The sequence below is a fragment of the Centropristis striata genome, chromosome 18, assembly GCF_030273125.1.
Source record: "Centropristis striata isolate RG_2023a ecotype Rhode Island chromosome 18, C.striata_1.0, whole genome shotgun sequence".
In the NCBI taxonomy this organism is placed as follows: Eukaryota; Metazoa; Chordata; class Actinopteri; order Perciformes; family Serranidae; genus Centropristis; species Centropristis striata.
In genome coordinates this window covers 1,122,016-1,137,162 of record NC_081534.1, presented here as the reverse complement: position 1 = coordinate 1,137,162, position 15,147 = coordinate 1,122,016, and the positions used below count along the sequence as shown (strand labels likewise).

General features: G+C 38.4%; 1 protein-coding gene across 1 annotated transcript; it reads left to right on the top strand.

Annotated features, from left to right (window-relative positions):
- The first annotated feature begins 603 nt into the window (after positions 1 to 603).
- On the top strand, positions 604 to 14,925 carry matn3a (matrilin 3a). Its single transcript, XM_059356596.1, has 5 exons — positions 604 to 790; positions 8,585 to 9,160; positions 12,515 to 12,644; positions 13,066 to 13,169; positions 14,870 to 14,925. Exons 1-5 carry the CDS (start codon positions 640 to 642, stop codon positions 14,923 to 14,925), a joined length of 1,017 nt encoding a protein of 338 aa, XP_059212579.1. The 5' UTR covers positions 604 to 639.
- The last annotated feature ends 222 nt before the right edge of the window (positions 14,926 to 15,147 follow it).

The following is a 15,147-nucleotide window of genomic DNA, read 5'->3' as shown; positions in this document are numbered from 1 at the left end:
TGAAAGATAATGTACATTTCAGAATTATACAAGTAGGCCTTTTTCAGGGAACAAGAAATGGGTTAACAACTTAACTCTATGGAGTCTTGGGCTATTTTGTCCATTTTTGAATTCTTTTCATGTCTTTGTAAGTCATTTTGTGTCTTTTTTTAGTCATTTTGTGTCTTTTTTTAGTCATTTTGTGTCTTTTGGTGTCTTTTTTGTCATTTTGCGTTTTTATTTGGTCATTTTGTGTCTTTTTTTAGTCCTTTAGTCCAACATAAAATGTGATTTTGAATCTTTTTTTTACTTTCAAAACACTATCATGCTCAATAAAGAATTTTAAATGTTGCAAATGTGCATTAATTTCAGAGTACACTGAGACATTAAACTGCATCATTTTCAATTCAATTCTGGAAAAGTTGGAGTGTTCTAAAACTTTTGACCAGTAGTGTAGCCTACTTGAGTGGTTTTCTATCCCGGCCTGCATACCGTCTCTTGGTGGTCTGGAGGTCGTGCCTGCCCCCCCTCTGGATTGGTGGACAGTTTGACGTGTCGGCCTGTGGAGGCGGTCAGACCCCCGCTGAGCTGAGCAGGACCCTGAGCCAGAGACCCGGACCCGGACCCGGACAGACCCCCGAGGACTGACTGAGTGCTGTAATGATGAGGTGTCTGCTGTGTTTCCTGCTGCTGGCTCCGGTCCTGGCCACAAACCCGCTCAGTGCGCCAGACCCGGACCTCAGCGCCGCTCAGAGCTTCGCTCAGACCCGGAGCCATGGCCGAGCCCCGGTCCGGACCCTGAACCCGGCAGGTCAGTCCTCCTGGAACCACAACACTTCCAGTTCTTCTGTTTTATTTCTGTTTGAGTTAGTTCTCTCTCACTTTTAGCAACCACTGGTGGAATGTAACTAAGTACATTTATTCAAGTACTGAACTTAGTAATAAAATAATAATACCTTTTATTTATAATGCATCTAATGCATGCATAAAATGCATATATATATATATATATATATATATATATACCTACATACATACACAATCTAAAAAACATCTGGATGGGAGGAACCAAAAGTTTTGCTAAAAAGGAAAGTTTTATCTTAATAATAAAATAATAATACCTTTTATTTATAATGCATATAATGCATGCATATATATATATATATATATATATATATATATATATATATATATATATATATATATACGTACATACATACACACACAATCTAAAAAAAACATCTGGATGGGAGGAACCAAAGGTTTTGCTAAAAAGGAAAGTTTTATCTTAATAATAAAATAATAATACCTTTTATTTATAATGCATATATATAGCCTATATATATATATATATATATATATATATATATATATATATATATATATACGTACATACATACACAATCTAAAAAACATCTGGACGGGAGGAACCAAAGGTTTTGCTAAAAAGGAAAGTTTTATCTTAATAATAAAATAATAATACCTTTTATTATAATGCATTTTACAGTAAAGGAAATCTCAAAGTGCTACAGGTTAAAAGCATAAAAATCTAATTATAAAAAGGATTAAAAAAGATAAAACAGCTAAAAACAGAAGACAACGTATACATATAGGGTGAACGTGGGTAAAGTGGGACAATTTTTGAATTTCCAATTTCTCAACTGATTTATCAAAATCCCAGATATCATTTATATCAACATAGTATATTTTTAGAAAGCTGGGGTTGTCCTTTACATAATCAAATAATTTTAATTCAATCACCATTATTGCAGATAGAATTAAACTTATTCAAATGTCAAATGATCCCCCACATTTCTGGGGGATACATTGGTATTATAACTCATTTTACATGGAATTAAACATGGAAAACATGTATTTATTTGTATCATTGTATTTATTTGATCTCATGAACTGCATTACATGAAATTGCATTTACATGTTAAAATGATTATGTCCAAAATAATTTGCTAAATTCACTCACAAACAATGCATTTCAACGTATCAGTTTTGAAAATACTTAAATTTAACTCATTAAATTTATCACAAATTAAGATTTTTTTCGCACAAAAAAGTTTATAGAATATGATTGTTTTATCAATGAGTTGATCGACAGAAGTAATAAAAATAAATAATAATAAATTTAATTTATAAGCACCTTTTCTAAACACTTGAGGACACTGTAGGCTACAATAATTAGAAAAAAACAGGGAGTGAAAACAAGACATAAGAAAGTGTGTGGCGGTTACAAAAAAAGTATTTTTGATTTATATTTTTGATTTGTTTCAGTCATTTTTAATGCAAAAAAAACAACAACATTCCAGTGGTGAAATGTGAGGATTTATGTGCATCCAACACTTTTACTTTAAATACATTTTTTCTGAATTTCATACATACTTTTACTAAATTCACATGTTTTAAGTATTTCATACCCTCTTCAAAAATACAAATGTTTCCCGTTCAGTATAAAGCTTGAGTACATGTAGTTACATTACATTCCACAGCTGACTTTTATCCATATTAGACTTTTTGTTTACATGAGAATAATTCAAATTGTTGATGAAATTTTCTGCAGATTACATTATTTTTTGTAAATTGTCCTGGCTTGGTAATATTGGAAATTTCAATGTTCAGAAATGTAATCTAACCTGTTTTATAACAACATGCATGAAATATGAACTCTGTTCTGGGTGTTTGACAAGTTTTTAATAATCACAGCTTGTTGCAAACATCCCAGCTGGCAACTTACACTCAATGCTTCCACTAATAATTTGTCTGTATATTTCACCAAAACTTACAGCTACATCTCAAAAATCTTGAATATCGTGGAAAAAGGTCAATATTTTTTGTCGATTATTTCAGAAAGTGAAACTCGTATATTATATGGATTCATTACACACATAGAGTGAAATATTTCAAGCCTGTATTTCTTGTAATTTTGATGATTCTTACATAAGATCAATAAAAAAAAGGATATTTTAAACACAAATGTCAGACTTCTGAAAAGGATAATAAAACATAAAACACATCAGTCACTACAGACACCATACACATTTACATAAAAAGGTCATTTAACTCGTATTAACTTATGCATCTCAAAATGAAAAGAAGATTATACTTATATATATATGTACCCAAACATGTATACACTTTTCAAAAGTAAACAAAAAAAAGCAGAGACAGGAATACAAATTAATTAATAAATGAATTTAAAAAATAAAATAAAAGTTATTTCCTTCTGTTAAGAGCACTTCCATAACTTGCCCTATGTGTTCTGGTTAAAATAATCAATAAATGGTTGCCAATTACAAGAAAAACAGGCTTGAAATATTTCACTCTGTGTCTAAAAACAAGATAAAAACAGTAAATCTGAGGGAAATGATCTTGCTGCATGGACAGATAATTTCAGTTTCAGTTTAAGAAAATATTTCACTCTACGTGTAATGCCTCTATATAATGCAGTAGTTCTCAACCTTTTTGAGTCGCGGCCCCCAATTTAACATGCATGTTGTCCGTGACCCCCACTCACTGAACACAATCTCACACACACAGTTCAGATCACCCAAAAAAGAAACAAAATTATCAAAAAAAGGAAACAAAATGACCAAAAAAGACACGAATGGACCACAAAATGATCAAAAAAGACACAAATTGAGCAAAAAAGACACAAAATGACCAAAGAAAAAAGACACAAATTGACCAAAAAAGACACAAAATTACCAAAAAAGACAGAAAATGACCCAAAAAAGAAACAAAATTACCAATAAAACCCACTAAATGACTAAAAAAAGACACAAAATGTCCAAAAAAAGAAACAAAATTACCTAAAAAGACACAAAATGACCAAAAAAAGACACAAAATGAAAAAAAACAACCCAAAATGACCAAAAAAAGACATTAAGTGACCAAAAAGACTAAAACACATGAACACTTTAACACAGTGGAGACAGAGCTGACTTCCAAAATGATTTGGCGACCCCCAGAAATCATCTCGCGACCCCAATTGGGGTCCCGACCCCAAGGTTGAGAATAGCTGTTATAATGTATGTGTTTCACTTTCTGAAATGATTGACAAAAAAACCTGAACTTTTTCATGATATTCTAATTTTTTTGAGATGTACCTGTATACAACTTTCCTGTACTTTTCAACCTACTAATGTTCTCTATCACTTTTCCTTTCTGGTGGCCCTGTAGTTCACAGAAGTGATTACACGTATAGAGGAGGGTATCACTATCGCCACTTCCAGCCTCCACGGATCCCTCCGCCCGTCATGTATCCACCTATTCCTCTATCTCCTCCAGTGACTTACCACAGGCCCTCGGTCCCCATGCCGCCCTATCACCACAGGCCCTCGGTCCCCATGCCGCCCTATCACCACAGGCCCTCGGTCCCCATGCCGCCCTATCACCACAGGCCCTCGGTCCCCATGCCGCCCTATCACCACAGGCCCTCGGTCCCCATGCCGCCCTATCACCACAGGTTCAAAGGGCCACACATGCACCACCACATATACAAAGGTCTCTCTCCACCAGTAGCTCACCAACCCCATCACCCTGCCAAAGGCCCGTTCCCTTACAAACTGAAAGGTCCCTGCCCGACAGAGTCAGACCCAACAGTGCCAACAGCCCCCGTGCTCCCGCCCCCTACCGTCCCTCCAACTCCACCAGAGCCCACGGTGCAGCCCACTCTGCCGGCGACTACAGCTGCACCGCTGACCACCGTCCTGCCAGTGGTGGTGGTGACCACGGTGCCCCAGGTGGAGACAGCCGCCACCGTGACGCTACCGGTCAGTACCCAAAGCGGCTTCATCACCACCGTCAGTCCTGTGGAGACAGGTAGAATATTAGCAGTCAGGTTTGCTTTCCAGGTCAGATCTGTTGGTAAAAATATGCAAAACCTCACCCAGATGTCATTTTATATAAATAAATAAATAAATAGACTTTTGTTAAATATTCTCTTTTTTGCTGAGAGAGAGATGAAAAGATCAGTACCACGCTCATATTTGTCTGTTAAGAGGGAAATGTTTTACCTTTACTCCACTTGGCACTAAGTAATTGCTTTCCACATTAACAAACATATGACATTGGGCTACATATATGATATGATGCAGTATATCATACTGCACCGCTGACCACCGTCCTGCCGGTGGTGGTGGTGACCACGGTGCCCCAGGTGGAGACAGCCGCCACTGTGACGCTACCGGTCAGTACCCAAAGCGGCTTCATCACCACCGTCAGTCCTGTGGAGACAGGTAGAATATTAGCAGTCAGGTTTGCTTTGCAACCCAAATCCTCAATGCTTTTACAGGTCAGATCTGTTGGTAAAAATATGCAAAACCTCAATCAGATGTCATTTTATATAAAGAAATAAATAGACTTTTGTTAAATATTCTCTTTTTTGCTGAGAGAGAGATGAAAAGATCAGTACCACGCTCATATTTGTCTTGGAAATGTTTTAGCTTTACTCCACTTGGCACTAAGTAATTGCTTTTCACATTAACAAACATATGACATTGGGCTACGTATATGATATGATGCAGTATATCACCACGGTGCCCCAGGTGGAGACAGCTGCCACCGTGACGCTACCGGTCAGTACCCAAAGCGGCTTCATCACCACCGTCAGTCCTGTGGAGACAGGTAGAATATTAGCAGTCAGGTTTGCTTTGCAACCCAAAATCCTCAATGCTTTCCAGGTCAGATCTGTTGGTAAAAATATGCAAAACCTCATTAATGACCACTTAATATGGATAAACTTCACGTGGAAACACAGCATCACATTAAAAACATGTTTGACAATGAATGTGATGTTCTTCATAGAGAAATGTGATCCCTCTCATAACCCTCAGGTCAGTTTTTGTGTGTAAATTAATTATGTGTCTCCTGTCTTCATATTTAACACGCAAACATGAGAGTGGTGCTTTTCATCTTATTCTAAGCAAGAATGCAAATAAATGCCTTTCCCTAAATGACAAACTATTCCGTTAAAGCAAATGTAAATTAGTTTAATATTCTCATATATTTTCGTGGTAGGGGACAAAATGATTCACCTTTTAAACAGACTGCTAAGTCATTTTGTATCACCTAATTATTCATCCTATTTAAATGTATGAGATGTGGACACAGAAAGAAGTAGCAACGTCTGGAAACTAAACTCTAAAAATGTGCATTTGAAGTTTAATATAAGAGCTAAATCTGATGTTGTTTTTTTTTCAAAATAAAAGCTTTTGCTTTGAAAAAGCAGAGGATTCTGATACTAAACTGCAGCAGTGTAGTTTAGTGTATGTGTGTGTGTGTGCTAATCTGCCTAGCAACGGGTGTTGGTCCTCACGATGATTTTTTTGCTTTGTGTTTTCTGTAATTTTAAGTGACATTCTGACTCTCTACTCCCACCTGGTGATAGGCATTTTGCACTATTCCAGCTAATGGGGAAGTGGTGGTCCTCACAAACAAGTCAACGGTCATGGTCCTCACAACTATATAAAGACGTGTGTGTGTGTGTGTGTGTGTGATTGGACAGGCAGGGCTCCTAACACTGTCTCCATATTCAGGTGTGATATCACTTTTTTATGTTTTGTCATCCAGCATCCTTTTCATTCAGGTAAAATGAGATAAAAGGATAAATCTGATGATACGTCTCTGATGGACTGTTGAAACACTGAAATGATACAGTAGGTTTTACTTTATCATTTCACCAGAAACATATGGAAGAAATATCCTATCTTTATTCAAGAGCGTAGACTTTCAGTTTGAGAGCATGGTTTTATTCATTTTCAGTGACACAGCTCCTTCGCCTGCTCAGATTTATTCTCCTCATGCTCACATTTTGTGTTCGCACTCAGATTTCTGCTGCTTTCTTTCTTAGTTTGAACTAAAAAAAATAACATGCTTCTTCTTGGACAAAAACATTTCGCTCGCACTCAAATATGTCCTGTGATCAGATCTAAAGTCCACGCACTCAAAACTTTTGTGCTCCACTCAGAACAAGCACAGTTTTAGTTTTAATTTCGTTGTCAATTGTTTGTTTTTTTCAAATTCAGTTACTTCATTATTTTTAGAGTGAGCTTAGTAAAGCTTAGTTTTAGTTTAGTTTTTATAAGTTTCAGTTGTTTTGTAATGGGGTATTTGTTGGGTGCGAGATTCAAAAAGGTCACAATAAATGTTTCCTTTATTTCCTTTGTCTGATCCATCTCAGCCCCAATAAGTTTATTAAGTCATAAAACCAGATAGATGAAATATATTTAATATCAACCAAAAAGGTTTATGTATGAAAAAAGTTGACAAAGACGAAAATGAAGGACATTTTCACTATAATTTTTGTTAGTTTTGTTACCACAAAATACAGTTTCAGTTAGTTATCTTTTTTTTAAAAAAAACTCTCGTTTTTATTTTTATTTCAGTTAACGAAAATGTTTTTTCAATTCTAGTTTTCTTTTTTTCGTTAGTTTTCGTTAACTATAATAACCTTGCTGCTCAGACTGAAGAAGTCCCTCCCTGAGTTTATAATAGTGTGTTTCACCGGCCAATAGGGAGACAGCTAGAGTGTGGACCAATCAAATGATGGATGCTGTCTTGGGTGCGTTCCTTCGCCCTTTTTGATCGCTCCGTAGGGGCGGGTAGTAAATCGTCTGTTTGTAAAACTGTTTCTCTCTTAAAATACACCAGTTTACCATATTAGCAGCTACACTGCAAAAAAGCCAACTTGTATTTTTTGGCCTAAAACACTGATTTAAGTTGGTAAAACTTGGAAGTATAAATTACTGACATTTAGAGCAATAATGTAAGTTAGCACAACAAAGGAAGCCAGTTGTCTGCTCAAAAACAAGTTGGTGAGTTGTTGTTACTTATATCTTTAAGTTGGGGTTCACAACAAGGGACAATAGTTCTGATAACTCTTATTTCTTTGTTGGGAAATTCGGTCATTAGCGAAAGCTAGCGGCTAACTGATGCTAGCGGCGCTGCTTGTTACAGCTACAAGAGTAGCCATTAGCTTATCAATGCTAACTCAAAATTGTGGTCGCAACATTAGCTGACAATTCATAGTGGCGTTACAATCGTGCCAGAGAAATTCAGAGTTGTGCAAACTCAAAAACAAAACTTAAAATATTTAGTTTAATTGTCCAACTTAAAATTTTATCGAAGTTTGTTGCCTTGGAATTTTGAGTTACCCAACTTTTCTTTTTTTGCAGTGTATTTGAATCGTCACCTATTTAAAATGCCAGCAGATTTATTTATAATTAATCTTAAGTAATCCTAAAAAGAGTTTTAACAGGAGAACTCTGAGTGTGGGCACAAAATGTCAGCATGAGGAGAATAAATCTGAGCAGGAGAAGGAGCTGTTTCACTGAAAAGGAATAAAATCATGCTCTCAAACTGAAAATCTCCGCTCTTGAATAAAGATAGGATATTTCTTCCATAGAAACACACTCTTTTATTTGGCAGTGATGCACAACAGCTTTCCTTTGTTCCACTGGAACGTGTTGAGCATCCCTGTGTTTTAATCTCACTGTTCACAGTTTAACCAACAAGCTGAATGTTTCTCTGAATATTGAACTGGATTGTTGGTGTTAAATGGACTTAATGGTGCCGTGGTTTGGTTGATCACCAGAGACAGACTCTCAGTGCAGGAGCCGCACCCTGGACCTGGTCTTTATCATTGACAGCTCTCGCAGCGTGCGTCCTGGCGAGTTTGAGAAGGTGAAGATCTTCCTCGCCGACATGGTCGACACGCTGGACGTGGGCTCGGACGCCACCAGAGTGGCCGTGGTCAACTACGCCAGCACCGTCAAGATCGAGTTCCTCCTCAAAAACCACTTCAACAAGCCCGACATGAAGAAAGCCATCACACGCATCGAGCCCTTGGCGGCCGGGACCATGACCGGCCTCGCCATCAAGACCGCCATGAACGAAGCCTTCACCGAGGAGTCCGGCGCCCGGCCTCGCTCCAGTGGGATCTCCAAGGTGGCCATCATCGTGACGGACGGGAGACCCCAGGACCAGGTGGAGGAGGTGTCCGCCGCAGCCCGGGCCTCGGGCATCGAGATCTACGCCGTCGGGGTGGATCGAGCCGACATGCGGTCGCTGCAGCTGATGGCGAGCATCCCTCTGGACGACCACGTCTTCTACGTGGAGACCTACGGCGTTATCGAGAAGCTCACCTCCAAGTTCAGGGAGACGCTGTGCGGTAGGACAAAGACACCAGCGAGACCTTTTTCCCACCATTAACCCTGCACTGCAAAAAAAGCCAACTTGTATTTTTTGGCCTAAAACAGTGATTTAAGTTGGTAAAACTTAAAAAAAACTTAGTTAGCACAACAAAGGAAGCCAGTTGTCTGCTCAAAAACAAGTTGGTGAGTTGTTGTTACTTATATCTTTAAGTTGGGGTTCACAACAAGGGACAATAGTTCTGATAACTCTTATTTCTTTGTTGGGAAATTCTGCCATTAGGGAAAGCTAGTGGCTAACTGATGCTAGCGGCGCTGCTTGTTACAGCTACAAGAGTAGCCATTAGCGTATCAATGCTAACTCAAAATTGTGGTCGAAACATTAGCTGACATTTCATAGCGGCGTTACAATCGTGCCAATTCACCACATTGCAGAAGTGATTTAAGTTGGTAAAACTTAAAAAAAACTTAGTTAGCACAACAAAGAAAGCCAGTTGTCTGCTCAAAAACAAGTTGGTGAGTTGTTGTTACTTATATCTTTAAGTTGGGGTTCACAACAAGGGACAATAGTTCTGATAACTCTTATTTCTTTGTTGGGAAATGCTAGCGGTTAACTGATGCTCGTGGCTAACTGACGCTAGCAGCTAACTGATGCTAGCGGCTAACTGATGCTAGCGGCTAACTGATGCTAGCGGCGCTGCTTGTTACAGCTACAAGAGTAGCCATTAGCGTATCAATGCTAACTCAAAATTGTGGTCACAACATTAGCTGACATTTCATAGCGGCGTTACAATCGTGCCAATTCAGCACATTGCAGAAGTTAGCAGAAGTAAGGATTAAAAGTTATTACAATGTTAAATTATAAGTTAGTACAACTAACAGTTGAGTTGACAAAAATCTGAATTCAGAGTTGCGCAAACTCAAAAACAAAACTTAAAATATTTAGTTTAATTGTCCAACTTGAAAATTTTATCGAAGTTTGTTGCCTTGAAATTTTGAGTTCACCCAACTTTTCTTTTTTTGCAGTGTGGTTCTAGTTCCGCCGTAAGGGGCACCTTCAGTCTACAGGGGGTTTGTGGCAGATTGTGGATCATTTACTTTGTTATTGTTGAATTATAAACTCTGAAATCATGAGGAAAAATACCAGATGCTCTCAACCCCCACATGGACTGCAGATGTCGGTACTAGAACCTGCTTATAGTCAGCAAGTTAAACCTTCAGCTGTAAAGTCTCGGGGCTGTGCAGCCCGAAATTTTCAGCTTCTCTTTTTAGAATTTAAAAAATATGAATTGTTTATTGTCATTTTGTAAAGCATCATCATGGTGATTAGTGAAAGTACGTTTTTATTTGAAATGATCAGTGGTGGAAGAAGTATTCAGATCTCTTACTTCAGTAAAAGTACAACACTGGTAAATTACTCCACTACAGTAAAAGTCCTGCATTCAAAACTTACTGAAGTAAAAGTACAAAAGTATCAGGATCAAAATCCTAAAGTACAAAAGTAAAAGGATGCAGAATGAAGCCACTCAGATTGTTATATATATTTCAAATACACCATTAGATTATTTGTAATGATACATTTTTGTAAGCAGCATTTTTACTGTTAACTACTTCAGATGCTGTTATGTGGTTTCATCAATAAAATGCATAATCATTTTGTATTGATCACCTTTTGCATGTTAAATCTTGACCAGAAAAGTAACTAAAGCTGTCAGCTAAATGTAGTGGAATAAAAATTATAATATTTGGCCTCAAAATGTAGTGAAGTAGGAGTATGAAGTTACATAAAATGGAAATACTCAAGTAAAGTACAAGTACCTCAAAAATTTACTTAAGTACAGTACTTGAGTAAATGTACTTAGTTACATTCCACCACTCGAAATTATTTAAACAAACAGAAGAACCTCACTCTTTCAATCTGATATAGATAAAAAGGCTCCCAGACCATTAAGGTGCAACCTTTAAATGCACCCCTTGAGATATAAAAATGAACTGTGAGCTTCCAGATTAATATGCATTTGTGAATTATTCTGACTAGGATTTTAAAAAGCTGCCAGTATCCTGCATGACATGCTCATTGCATATCTTTGTTTACCTCTTGTCCAACCCACAGTGAACCTTTGACCTTTGACCTTTGATCCACTCTTCTCGGGGCCGTTCATCGCTGCTTGCAGCTTTTTAATTTTACTTCTTTTTGTCAACATATGTCCTCCACTATTAAGAGATACTGATAACCATGAGCTGATTTAATGCATTTTTGCAGCCACCTTACCTTTAATATACTGCAGGGATGGGCAACTGGAGGCCCGGGGGCCGCATACAGCCCGCACCCTCACTTGAAGTGGCCCTCAGTACAAAATCTTAAAAATGCAGTGTAAAAATGCACAAAATTACTTCTTGCAATTAATGTTTGTCTGCTGTTCTTGCACTGAAAAAAAAAAGAAATCACAGTAAGTGGTTATTTTTTATCTGCTTCAAACCTTGTATTCATACACTGCAGAAAAAACCAACTTGTATTTTTTGATCATAACAGTGATTTAAGTTGGTAAAACTTGGAAATATAAATTATTGACATTTAGGGCAATAATGTAAGTTAGCACAACAAAGGAAGCCAGTTGTCTGCTCAAAAACAAGTTGGTGAGTTGTTGTTACTTATATCTTTAAGTTGGGGTTCACAACAAGGGACAATAGTTCTGATAACTCTTATTTCTTTGTTGGGAAATGCGGGAAAGCAGTGAAATTCGGTCATTAGCGACAGCTAGCGGCTAACTGATGCTAGCGGCTAACTGATGCTAGCGGCTAACTGATGCTAGTGGCGCTGCTTGTTACAGCTACAAGAGTAGCCATTAGCGTATCAATGCTAACAAAAAATTGTGGTCACAACATTAGCTGACATTTCATAGCGGCGTTACAATTGTACCAATTCAGAACATTGCAGAAGTTAGCAGAAGTAAGGATTAAAAGTTATTACAATGTAAAATTATAAGTTAGTACAACTTACAGTTGAGTTGACAAAAATCAGAATTCAGAGTTGAGCAAACTCAAAAACAAAACTTAAAATATTTTGTTTAATTGTCCAACTTAAAATTTCATCGAAGTTTGTTGCCTTGAAATTTTGAGTTCACCCAACTTTTCTTTATTTGCAGTGTATTAAACATGCATTTGAGCATGAAATATGTTAAGTTACTGCACTGTAAACATATTTAAAATTGCAGTTTCATCATATCTGGTGAAGTGATGCTCCTATATGTGGCCCTGTGGTAGTGAACATGAATAATTGTGGCCCCCTGCAGCATTTAAGTTGCCCACCCCTGATCTACTGTATGCTGGCAGATGAAACTGTGCTGCCGTTCTTTAATTCTGGTGTGTTGCAGGTTTGGACCCGTGTGCCATGGGACATGACTGCCAACACATTTGTGTCAACAGCAACGCCTCGTATTACTGCCAGTGCCGGACCGGTTATATCTTGAATGCGGACAAGAAAACATGTTCCCTGAAACGTAAGAACAAACTGTATGGACTCTGTCCTCGCCGAAAGAAAGCCTGAATTGAATCAACTTAACCAGTGGTGGAAAAAGTATTCAGATCTCTTACTTAAGTAAAAGTATTAATACAACAGTGTGAGATTACTCCACTACAAGTAAAAGTCCTGCTAAAGGCTTCTTTACAGGGGCAGTGGCCCCTGTAGGCCCCTGTGTAGAATCACCACTGATTCCACAGAGTAATTGCTCTATAGACAAAATAATTGCTTTATTGTTGTGGAAAAATGTCAAACTGATGTTTTAGAATATTTTGGAAAGTGTGTTTTTCAGCTTTACTTTGCTGCCGGTTGGAGAAACATTAGAGTGGCTGGTTCTGTGGTTCTGTGTGTTTTTTCTCCCTCTACATGATCTGTCAGGCTGATGTGAAATTCTCTCTCCCCCGGTGAAGCGGTGAAGGTGGTGGTGAAGGAGGATCCCTGTAAATGTGAAGCCCGACTGGCTTTCCAGAAGCAGACGCAGGCGGCCCTGCAGCAGCTCTCAGCCAAACATATCCTTCCTGTTTCACAGGGTTTTATTATAAACAATCCCTGCAGCACATTTCTCTAAACTGAAGGCTGATTATTCCTACCTGCTGGTGTTGTTATTGTCATATAATTTTATAGTGTTTCTTGCAGTGGTGGAAAAAGTATTCAGATCCTTTACTTCAGTAATTTTGTTTTGCCATTTGTAAAAGTGTTTTGCACTTCCAGGCCACCGTACTAATCACTTTAGATTGATCATGTTTTTTAGGTTTAATCTCGACCTGAAAAGTAACTAAAGCTGTCAGCTAAATGTAGTGGAGTAAAAATACAATATTTGTCTCAAAATGTAGTGAAGTAGAAGTATAAAGTTACATCAAATGGAAATACTCAAGTAAAGTACAAGTACCTCAAAATTGTACTTAAGCTCAGTACTTGAGTAAATGTACCTAGTTACTTCCTACTACTGGGAGTAACTGGTTCATGGTGACAGCTGTCCTAACAAGTGAATTGTCTCGAGTGCTTGCTCTGGTTTGATGAAGAGGCTCAAAGGATTAAAAACCCAAATTCATATCTTGACATGGTGATTGGAAATGTTTATTGTTTTAATTTGAGTTTGTAACTTAAGTTTAAAGCCACTTGATGGAACAGTCAAGAAAAGTTATCCAACGTTTAGAAAACAAAAACAAAACACAGTTGCTGGGAAGCAAAACAAGCAATCCCACACATTGTTCATATGAACAAAAAATTCATATCCTGATATATTTAGCCTGAATATCGATATACGATATATATCCCGATATTTGTATCGCAAAGTGAGAGCAAATGTTCAGTCAAAGTCAAAGCCAAATATGAAATGTCACAAGTAGTTTTATGGAAATTTATTCAAAATAGTGCTTAAGTACAGTACTTGAGTAAATGTACTTTCCACCACTGGTTTCTTGTAGCCTGGTTTACCCAGACTGCCTTGCGCGCTCAAATTTAATTTCGAACCTCCATCCAGTCTGGCAACCAGAGAGGTTTCTTAGCCCTGTTTTAGGATCCAATCACAGAGCGGGGAGGGACGGCAAGACGATGATGCGTACTACTCGGCAGACGGAAGCTTGTAGTTTTCTTACGGATCCAACATGGCTGCTGCAGACGCGAAACTCTCTTTAGCTGTAGATGGTGTTTTAAATAGTTTAGAGCGAAAGTTGAAAGGCGAAAGGTTTCTGGGGGCTCCGCTGTCCCCCGGCTCGTAGCCAGATCACCGCCGGTCACCACCGGTGATCTGGCTACGAGCCGGGGGACAGCGGAGCCCCCAGAGGCCCGCAGCAGCTTGTTTATTGCCCATAAAATCAGTGGATGTGTGGCTGAATGACATGAGGGGGAATAAAGCGTGAAAATAAATAATCTTGCAGAAAGCGAGAACTGGAGAAGCAAAGCAGCAGCAACACTCTCTCACAGACACACACACAACAAACATCCATCTCTGTTGCTCTACTACGTCATCTGGTATAACTGATCTGATTGGCTAAGAGCTACCTACAGACGCTTTGATAGACATTCTAAGCGTCCAATAAACGGCTCCGGAGGATCGTAAACCACACCTCCTCTACGGAGAAAAGCATTGTAGGTGTCCAGACTAATCTCCATTGAGATTTGGTCTGGTGTTAGCCAGGCTAGGTTTCTTGTGTTTGATTCTAACATTTAACTGTGTTTGTGATGAGTTTCCTTGACTGTGGATCACTGGCTGATGTGTCCGGGAGGATGGAGCGTCTGGAGAACATGGTGGGCCGAGCCTGAAGCCTGAAGGTGCTGACAGTTTCTTCTCTGCAGCTGATTTGTAGTTAAAGCCTCCCACCCACCACACAGCTTCACCTCTTGTTTATTTTCTACAGAGACATGTGCTTCCTGTCGTCCAACCTCACATATTTACTGCTGTATGGACTTCAACCACAGCTGGAGAGAAGCTGTGAGACACAAACCGACTGACTGAACTGTTGAGTCGCAACATTCACTGTAAAA

Coding starts and splice junctions, on each gene's coding strand:
- matn3a (XM_059356596.1), top strand. CDS start 640: ATGATGAGGTGTCTGCTGTGTTTCCTGCTGCTGGCTCCGGTCCTGGCC. Junction 791..8,584: donor CCGGACCCTGAACCCGGCAG/GTCAGTCCTCCT, acceptor GTTGATCACCAG/AGACAGACTCTCAGTGCAGG. Junction 9,161..12,514: donor GTTCAGGGAGACGCTGTGCG/GTAGGACAAAGA, acceptor GGTGTGTTGCAG/GTTTGGACCCGTGTGCCATG.